Below are 10,707 nucleotides of genomic sequence, written 5' to 3'. Positions count from 1 at the left end.
TCCACCAAAATATTAATAAAACAATAATTTTTAAGCCCATCATATCTCCACAAGTTCTGTCTGTTTTGTTGATGCTTAAAATGTCTTCATTTCCCCATTTCGTTGTTTCCTGGAGTGAGGAGACTGACTGTTGCCCAGTAAAATCCCTTGTCCTCCTTATGCAACAAAGGAAATCTTGACATAAACACACAGCCACAGAACAAGTTAATTTTCTTATGTCTTAGGGTTGAGCTTCCAAAAACACAGACCAAGTATTCCTCCTTCATTTTCTTTGGCTCTTATCAACAAAACACCCTTGGACTCAGAAACTAAGGACAGAGACAGGGAGGAGGAGAGGAAGAAGAAAGAGACAGTGAGGAGGAGAGGAAAGGAAGAAAGAGAAAGGAGGAAGAATGAATTCATCCACATCACCAGCATCACAAAGCACAGGTAAGATTTGCAACTATTCCTTTTCCTTCAATCTTCCCTGGTGGCTCAGTGGTAAAGAATCTGCCTGCCAATGCAGGAGTCACAGGAGACATGGGTTCGATCTCAGGGTTGGGAAGACTGGAGGAGGAATGGCAACCCACTCCAGTATTCTTGCCTGGAAAATCCCATGGAGAGAGGAGCCTGGTGGGCTATGGTCCATGGGGTCACAAAGAGTAGGAGACGACTGAGCATGCATGCACTTTTCTCTCATAGATTTTTCATGGCAGAGGTGATAAACATTCTGGGGACAGGACAATAAATTTAGGGATGAGTGAGGTCTGGAAAAAAGTGGAGAAATTTTGTCCATCAAAATAAAACAATATTTTTAAAGCCCTTCATATCTCTCCAAGGTCAGTTTGTTTTGTTGATACTTAAAATGTCATCGTTTCTCCATTTTGTTGTCTCCTGGAGTGAGGAGACTGGCTTGTTGTCCAGTAAATGCCAGTAGAGTAAAAGAGGAGAGACAGAGACAAAGAGTGAAAGAAGGGATGGTTAGAAGGCTAGATGTTCTTCTGGAAAGACTGCAGGAGATTGAGTTCAGGGAGAGCTACCAGACAACTACCTTTTCCATAGTTCATTGAGTCCCATTGGGCAAGTCTCTGCAAGTCGGAATTCACTCTCTTTGTGTGTAAACATGTGTGTCTGGAGGGAAGAGGAGGGGAACTACTAGGTCATCAAAGTTTTATCAGATTGAGTTACAAAGCACCTGGAAAAGGAGACCCTGAAAGGAGGAGAGCAGTAGAGAGACAAGGAAAACTGGAAAGAGTGAGGAGGAGAAAGGGAGAGGGAAAGAGGGAAAATCTGGGAGAGGTGGAAGGGAAAAAATTGCACATCTGTCTGAGTCCTTGATTCAGACTCTTAAAAATACCCATGAGCTCCTTCAGTGCTTCTCTAAGTGTGGTCCCCAGGCCAACAGCATTCTCAGCTCCTGGAAACTTGTGGATTCCATACCAGCTCTACTGAATTTTTAATTCTGGAGGTGAGAACCCATGATCTGTGTTTTAGCCAACCCTTCCAATGATGTTGATGCTTTCTGAAGTGTAAGAATTACTCAGTATAGGTAATACAAGTGGAAGGAAGTAAACAGGGTCAAATATGAATTTCTTCTATCTCTTTCGTAGCTTTTTAGGGAAGATTGACCACATGTACGTCTTTCTTTCTACAGAGAGAAGATGCTTCTCTTCCCAGCTATTCTCATGGGCCATTGCTGGCACCTCCATCCTGCTCCTGAGTGCCTGTTTTATCACCAGATGTGTTGGTGAGTTCTGAAGCTCACATTCAAGCTGCATGGTGAACATTAGGAGTGAATTCTTCCTTGTTGACTGTGGGTTCTCTTCTCCCACAAAGGGTATTTCCATTTCCCTGGTGACGCAGATGGTAAAGAATCTGCCTGCGATGCAGATGTGGGTACTATCCCTGGGTGAGGAAGATCCTCTGGAGAGGGAACTGGCAACCCACTTCAGTATTCTTGCCTGGGAAATCCCATGGACAGAGGAGCCTGGCAGGTTATAGACCATGGGGTTGCAAAGAGTCAGACACGATTGAGTGACTGTGCTTTCCCCCATATTTATCTCCAGGTTACTCCTCAAGCCAGAAACCCCAACCAGCATAAAACTGGTACTAAGTTTCAGTGACCTGTGAAACATTCTTCATGGTACACACTTTTTATTTCCTTAGTGGCCCTGAGTCCACCCTCTCTGTAATCTTGTCATTAGTGTAAACCTCTCTGAGATCCTAGCCAGAGGAACAGGAAGTCACTTCTTGGAAAGAAGGGCTGGGAGGTTAGACTTGGCAAAAGAGAGAGTCTTAGGCATTTTGCATTGTTTTTGTGGGGCCTTCCCTGGTGGCTCAGTGGTAAAGAATCTGCTGGCAATGCAGAAGACATGGGTTGGATCCCTGCATCGGGAAGATCCTCTGGAGAGGGAATGGCTATCCACTTAAGTATTCTTGCCTGAAGACTCCCATGGACAGAGGAGCCTGGCAGGCCACAGTCCATGGGGTTGCAAAAAGCTGGACATGACTTAGCAACTAAACAACAGCAATAAGAGAGAGTCCAAACACATTTATTATATACATATTTAACTCATTGTTGAGTTTATTTTTCCAGATTATGCACACACTACTAGGAATACATCCAGGTAAAATATCCAAGCTGGTAAATTGAGTTTGGCAATTTATATGATCAGTGGTCATTCCAATAATTCATTCATTTAACATTACTGAAACCAGTCTTCTGCATTATCATCATGTTATTAACAAAGTTCATTCAATAAATAGATAATTCATTTTCATCTTAGGCTAGGACTTATTGCTTAGGACTTACCAAGCATTTTGCACCATTAGTAAGACAGCTATATTGAGATACATAATTCCTACAAGTAAATTCATATGGATGTCTTTCTTTAGTAAGAAACTGGCTGAGAAGAATATTTCGTTTGTGGAATCAAGGAAAACATTAGCATTTCAAAAATATTTGTCTTTTTAAATGCATTCTACTGTGTAGGTGAGGAAAAAAGTTTTATTCTACTCTACTGTCTCAGCTAGGGCTTTGTTACAAGAAAAAAAACATACAAATGTATTTAATGTGAGTTTTACATGACATCACATCTATTTTTTTTTTGAGGGGGGGAGGTCTTTGAACCTGAAATAAAGTATATTTATTTCATAAATCAGGAAAAGCATGAAATGTGAATTCTCTCTTCCTTGACTAAGCAAACCTCAGTTCCTATCCATGCTGAAGTAAAAGTAGATAGTAAAGAAATATCATAACTACTGGTACTTTTATAACTATGAAAAATTTTTAATGTATTTGTAAAAAATTGTAATTGGAGGATGATTGTTTTACAATGTTATATTGGTTTCTGCCATATGATAATGTGAATCAGCCATAAATATATATATGTCCCCTCCCTCTGGAGCCTCCCTCCCACCCCATCTCACCCCTCTAGATTATCACAGAGCACTGAGTTGAACTCCCTGCATCATACAACAAATTCCCACTAGCAACCTATTTTATATATGGTAATGTATCTTTTCTCGATTTGTCCCACCCTCTCTCTCCTGGACTGCGCCCTCAAGCCTGTTCTCTATGTCTGCATCTCTATTCCTGCCCTGCAGATAGGTTCATCAGTGTCAGATAAAATGCACTTGTATTAAGGTTAATGAATATTAGCTGTGCCCCTTTCCCTTACAGTGACATATGGCATCTTTCAACTATGTGATGAGAAAAAGTTCCAGCCACCTGGGGATTCCATGGAACTCTCCTGTTATAATGATGGATCAGGTATGTGTGCTGTGTTTAGTCACTCAGTCTTATTTGACTCTTTGTGACCCTATGTAGTCCACCAGGCTCTTCTGTCCATGGGGATTCTCCAGAATACTGGTGTGAGTTTCCATGCCCTCCTCCAGGGGATCTTCCCAACCCAGAGATCAAACCCTGACCTCCCACATTGCAGGTAGATTATTTACCATCTGAGCCACCAGGGAAGCCCGATGGGTCAGGTATAACAGACCTCAAACTTGAACATCTAAATTTACTTAGCAACATTTTCTGGCTTTAGATTGATTTGGGGATAAGTAAAATAATCAAGTTGGGTCCTGTTTTCCAAAGCAAAATGCAAAATCTTGCCTGTACTGTCAGAGAATAATGAGAAGTTGGTAAGAAGACAAGAATAAAACTTCGGAAGCACAATTTGTGTTCAAGCAGGAAACTGAGGGAACGTTATAGCAAACCTTTAGAATAAATGTGAGGCATGTGGCTGAAGAGTCAATCTAGAAGTTGAAGGTGTTATTCCCAGAAGTGTACTTTTTATTTTCATCCATCACCTGCTTCCAAAATGAGGTGAAGGAGGAAAAAAATTGTCGGGAGCCACGTTAGGCGTTACTGACAAAATAGAGGTGTGGCCCCAACCCCCTGTCCTTGTCCCACAGGCACGGACCCAGGATGAAGGAGCTAGGCCTTGTGATTCTGACTTGTTTTTTCCTCTCCTTGGCTGAGTTGACTGAAAAGAATATTATGGTGCTTATTGTTCTTGAGAGGAGCATGAGAAGGCACAAAGCCTTCTGCAGCTGTGCTCAGAGAATAATTCATAAAGTTAATCATTGACATTCGTTCAAGGACTTTTACAAAAGAGTGTTCCAGAATGAGCACGTAGGCCGCAGCTTGAGGCCATGGGAGGGATTGCTATATGAAATCTATTTGTGAGGGAAATGTTTATGGCAAAGGAGTTTGCTGAATTTAGGGCTTAGGAATAATTAAAATAGTTAGAAGCTAAAGAGTTAAGGAATGTTGTAATGTTAGCATATTTTACTATAGCTTATAGAGATTAGGAATTTTGGAGATATTAGTGGTTAGAAGCCTTTTTAGAGAAAGTGAGCTCCAAATACTAGGGGTAAACAGAATTTAAAAAGATAAGAAATAAACTGAGGAATGTGGTATGCAGCCCAGACATTAGCATGAGTTACAATGTATTCATAAGGACACATGAGAAGAAGTAGATAAGAGAATAGTTGAGGCAGGAACTCCTTTTGAGGGGCAACAATGATTTATGGAGACAACAAATCTGGGTCAGGGGGAACTGAAAATGTCAAACCTCTGACCTAATGCTTTTGTAAAAATATAAAAGAGAATCTTAAGCTTGAAATAAATATGCAGTCCAAGAAAACTGAGAGGCTGCATCGTTTCTCACCGACACCACCCATCCCTTCAGGCTGATTCCCTGGCTGCTGGAGCTGAACTCTGGCAAAAATGTAGGAAGGAAATTTGAAAATATCTCAGAAATATGCTCCCTATACTCTTCCATATTGTCCTGGTCCAAGTCTTAGCAAAATGCTACTTGACGATAGAAAGTGACTTCCTTTTCTGAGCTATAATTTCCTCACCATTAAATCAAGAGGGATTGGACTATTATTTTTAATAAACTTCATAGTCTGAAATTCTATAATTCTAAGAACTGTAGGACAACTAGTTTGGAGATTCTGTTGAGGGTACATTGTTTGGAAAACATGAGACAGTTGCTTAGTGGTCACTCAGATAAAATACATAATTTTTCTCTGAACTTGGAAGTCTATGAACAGATAATAGGGTCCAATGTCAATAGCATAACTAAGGAAGATTGTATATATCAGGGGTTCCCAATCTCTTTGGGGATAAGTAAAGTAATTGAGTTGAGTCCTGTTTTTCAAAAGTAAAATGCAAAATCTTGCCTGTCAGAGAATAATGAGAATTTGATAAGAGGACAAGAATAAAACTTTAGAAGTGCAATTAGCATTCAAACAGGAAACCTTGGGGAAATTACAGCAAACCTTTAGAATAAATATGCACCAGTCCAAAGACCGATACCTCCTGTCAGATCAACAGTGGCATTAGATTAGAAATAAACTGTACAATGTAAATGTAATGCACTTGAATCATCCTGAAACCAGCTCCCCCACTTAGTCCGTGAAAAAATTGTCTTCTGCAAAACCTGTCCCTGGTGCCAAAAGTTGGAGACTACTTTTGTATGGTTGTGTTATTATTTATTGGCACTGACATCTAGAAAGTAAGGATTATATCTTTAAAGACAAGAACATTGTTGTTTGTATTTGTTGACTGAGAAATTACCTAAAGTCTTGGATGGTAAGATGTGGAGCATGAACAAGGGGTTCCAAGGCTTCTGACTCAAAGTGAAGAACTTATCGGCTCAGAGGAAGGTTTCTATTATCTTACTTGGTTCATGTGGGACTCTCACAGAAACTTCTCTCCTTTCAGGTTCAGTCAAGAATTGCTGTCCACAGAACTGGGTCCATTTTCAATCCAGCTGCTACTTCTTTTCTGCTGACACCATGTCCTGGGCAGCAAGTCTAAAAAACTGCTCGAGCATGGGCGCTCACCTGGTGGTTATCAACACGAAGGAGGAGCAGGTAGTTGAGGACAGCATTTTCCAGTGTAGTGAAACATCCTTCACAGGACCCATCTCCCTTTAGCCCATACATGCTTGTGTATAGTATTTGACCTACAGTTTCCATGTGTCACAGGAATTTACTGAAATACATGCTGTTCTTAACTTTTCTGTAAGTCATTACCAATTTTATTTACTTTACTAGAAGAAATTAGGATAAAAAGAAATTTTCATGTTTAATTCCTTTATTAGTAAGGCAGGAAAAAAAGAGGGTTGGGACTTCATGTTATTTATTATTTAGTAACTTGTAATTATTATTACTTAAAGGATGATGCTATGAAAGTGCTGCATTCAATATGCCAGCAAATTTGGAAAGCTCAGCAGTGGCCACAGGACTGGAAAAGGTCAGTTTTCATTCCAGTCCCAAAGAAAGGCAATGCCAAAGAATGCTCAAACTATTGCACAATTGCACTCATCTCACACTCTAGTAAAGTAATGCTCAAAATTCTCCAAGCCAGGCTTCAACAATACATGAACCATGAACTTCCAGATGTTCAAGCTGGATTTAGAAAAGTCAGAGGAACCAGAGATCAAATTGCCAACATCCACTGGATCATGGAAAAAGCAAGAGAGTTCCAGAAAAAAACATGTATTTCTGCTTTATTGACTATGCCAAAGCCTTTGACTGTGTGGATCACAATAAACTCTGGAAAATTCTGAAAGAGATGGGAATACCAGACCACCTGAGTTGCCTCTTGAGAAACCTGCATGCAAGTCAGGAAACAACAGTTAGAACTGGACATGGGAAAATAGGCTGATTCCAAATAGGGAAAGAAGTATTTTAATGCTGTATATTGTCACCCTGCTTATTTAACTTATATGCAGAGAACATCATGAGAAACGCTGGACTGGAAGAAACACAAGCTGGAATCAAGATTGCCAGGAGAAATATCAGTAACCTCAGATATGCAGATGACACCACCCTTATGGCAGAAAGTGAAGAGGAACTAAAAAGTCTCTTGATGAAAGTGAAAGAGGAGAGTGAAAAAGTTGGCTTAAAGCTCAACATTCAGAAAACGAAGATCATGGCATCTGGTCCCATCACTTCATGGGAAATAGATGGGGAAACAGTGGAAACAGTGCCAGACTTTATTTTTTTGGGCTCCAAAATCACTGCAGATGGTGACTGCAGCCATGAAATTAAAAGATGCTTACTCCTTGGAAGAAAAGTTATGACCAACCTAGATAGCATATTCAAAAGCAGAGACATTAATTTACCAACTAAGGTCCATATAGTCAAGGCTATGGTTTTTCCTGTGGTCATGTATGGATGTGAGAGTTGGACTGTGAAGAAAGCTGAGCACCGAAGAACTGATGCTTTTGAACTGTAGTGTTGGAGAAGACTCTTGAGAGTCCCTTGGACTGCAAGGAGATCCAGCCAGTCCATTCTGAAGGAGAACAACCCTGGGATTTCTTTGGAAGGAATGATGCTAAAGCTGAAGCTCCAGTACTTTGGCCACCTCATGCGAAGAGTTGACTCATTGGAAAAGACTCTGATGCTTGGAGGGATTGGGGGCAGGAGGAGAAGGGGGTGACCGAGGATGAGATGGCTGGATGGCTCGATGGACGTGAGTCTGAGTGAACTCCGGGAGTTGGTGATGGACAGGGAGGCCTGGCGTGCTGCGATTCATGGGGTCGCAAAGAGTCGGACATGACTGAACGACTGAACTGAACTGAACTGAAGGGTACATATGGGGACCTCATTTTAGAATGACCAGTGTTTTTAGAAACATGTGAAAGAGGGTAAGCAGAAATTGTCCATTATATTTAAGCTATGATTTATTTTGTTTTGTGCTACCCATAACTGCAGATAAACTTTGCATGAGTTATTGTGAACCTCCTTCTCTGTCAAAAGTTCCTTTTCACTGGCGTAATTTTATGTTATCTGTGCTTTGCCAAAATAAATCCTCTATAATCTTATCATTTCAGGCCCATTTTTCTATCATCTCCAGTCCAAATCCTACTTCTTTCTTAATAACAATTACCTTCAACGTTTGTTTGGAATTGGAATAATTGATCTCATTTGCTGTGTGTGTATCTTTCATAGGAATTCCTTTACCATGCAAAACCTAGAAAGAAAGAGTTTTATATTGGACTGACGGACCAGGTGGTTGAGGGTCACTGGCAATGGGTAGATGGTACACCTCTCACAAAGTCTCTGAGGTAATTTCCTTCTTGTAGTAGAACTATTTGTTGTTGTTTAGTTGCTCAGTTGTGTCCAACTCTTTTGAGACCCCATGGGCTGTAGCCTGCCAGGCTCCTCTTTTCATGGGATTTTCCAAGCAAGAATACTGGAGCAAGTTTCCATTTCCTTCTTCAGGAGATCTTCCTGACCCGGGGATCAAACTTGTGTCTCCTTCATTGGCAGGTGGAGCCACCTGGGAAGCCCAGTAGAATTATAACACTAGCCCAAATTGTAAAGTTAGACCACTGTTGAGGAGAGTCCTCAGAACCTCCTTCTGGTCCAAGAGGTATATTCATGTCCGTTCTTGGTGATATTACATGCAAAAATAAAAAGAGCTGATATATAAGACAGAAAAGAGAAGCATAAGGATCTGCTGCCTCCACCTCCTAGAATTACCTCAGGAATAAAGGGGAAATAATAAATGAGATGAGAAAAGGCTTAAAACTGAACACTAATTCACGGGAAATGCAAGGGAGACAAAGAGTGGAATTTGGAGTCTTATGCCCCCAAACTGTAGTCAATGAGACAAAAGCAATGATTTGGGAAAGACAACAGATTCTTTTCTTAGAGTTTTGAATTTTAAAACATTAATTATTTTTGGTTACACTGGGTCTTCATTGCTTTGTGAGGGCTTTCTCTAGTTGCGGGGGCTACTCTTCATTTCAGTGCATGGAATTCTCATTGCGGTGGCTTCTCTTGTTAAGGAGCACAGGATCCAGACTGTGTGGACTTGGGTAGCTGCGGCCCACAGGCTGAGAAGTTGCGGCTCTTGAGCTCTAGAGGGCTTGGGCTCAGTAGTTGTGGTGCACAGGCTTAGCTGCTCCGTGGCATGTAGGATCTTCCCAGATCATGGACTGAACCTGTGTCCCCTGCATTGGTAAGTGAATTCTTATCCACCGTGCCACAAGGGAAGTCTGAGACAACAGATTCCTATAGACTAAAAGTAAAATGTTCTGACCCTTGAAAACATTGTTCTGTGGCCCCAGTGAAGTATGCACCTCAGTGAATACAAACTATAGGATAAGTGGAGCTAAACACGATGTGAGCCATGTTTGTGAAGGAAACAAATCCATCAGGATATCCCTCTTTCCCCTAACATCTCCATTTTGGGTCTAAAGCCATGAGCGACCACAGCAAGATAGAAAGTCAGAAAGGTCGAGTTTAACTTCACAATTCACAAACTCTATGACTTAGAGAAATGGTTTAGCTCTTCTGAGATTCTTTCGCTTCATCAGCAAGGTGGGGATTATAATGCCTGTCTCGTAAAATTGCTGGAAAGTCAAACACAAATGTGTTTTGCCTAATTTATAGGGCTTCCCAGGTGGCACTAATGGTAAAGAACCAACTTGCCCAATGCAGGAGAGGTAAGAGACGTAGCTTCAGTCCCTGGGTTGGGAAGATACCCTGCAGCAGGAAATGGCAACCCACTCCAGTATTCTTGCCTGGAGAATCCCATGGACAGAGAAGCCTGGTGGGCTTCATAGAGTCCATAAGGTCATAAAGAGTCAGACATGAATAAAGCGACTTGGCATGCACGCATAGGTCACCTTGCCTCATGTAACTCTCCCCTGTTGCTCTCTTTCAGCTTCTGGGATGCAGGGGAGCCCAACAACCTGGTTACTGTAGAGGACTGCGCCACCATAAGGGACTCCTCAAATCCAAGGCGAAACTGGAACGATGTGACCTGTTTCTTCAGTATGTTTCGGGTTTGCGAAATGCCAGAGAGAAAGATTTGAGAAAAGAAAAATCTTCAGGACACGAGGCACAACCCTAAAATGCATAAATGGGAAAGAACAAGTGATAATCATAACCACACAACTCCAACGTGAGAAAAGCATGCATTGCACTTCTTTAGGACTTCAGAAATGTTCGTTGCTTTGATATAAATAAAAAATAAGTCATTTTGAAGGTTATAATTCATGGTTATCGACTGAAGTCCATTTTTGTCTACATCAGTCTTGGGATTTCTCAGAATTTACCAAGCTTCTCTAGCAATGCTGCGAGAAGGGCTATTCCTTTCTCTTTTTGGTACAAATGCTTCATTTATGAGTATTTATGTGAAAATACAGGGACACAAACAAGCACCAAATCCAGCAAAGAAGAGAATTTTAGAAA

General features: G+C 41.1%; 1 protein-coding gene across 1 annotated transcript; it reads left to right on the top strand.

Moving 5' to 3' along the window:
- Window positions 1-317: 317 nt before the first annotated feature.
- CLEC4E (C-type lectin domain family 4 member E) lies at window positions 318-10,328 on the top strand. The gene is made up of 6 exons (XM_068971519.1): window positions 318-429; window positions 1,634-1,726; window positions 3,662-3,751; window positions 6,218-6,369; window positions 8,455-8,570; window positions 10,178-10,328. Exons 1-6 carry the CDS (start codon window positions 393-395, stop codon window positions 10,326-10,328), a joined length of 639 nt encoding a protein of 212 aa, XP_068827620.1. The 5' UTR covers window positions 318-392.
- Window positions 10,329-10,707: the final 379 nt, after the last annotated feature.

This window comes from Capricornis sumatraensis, chromosome 4, assembly GCF_032405125.1.
Source record: "Capricornis sumatraensis isolate serow.1 chromosome 4, serow.2, whole genome shotgun sequence".
In the NCBI taxonomy this organism is placed as follows: domain Eukaryota; kingdom Metazoa; phylum Chordata; class Mammalia; order Artiodactyla; family Bovidae; genus Capricornis; species Capricornis sumatraensis.
This window is presented reverse-complemented; position numbering and strand designations above follow the sequence as displayed.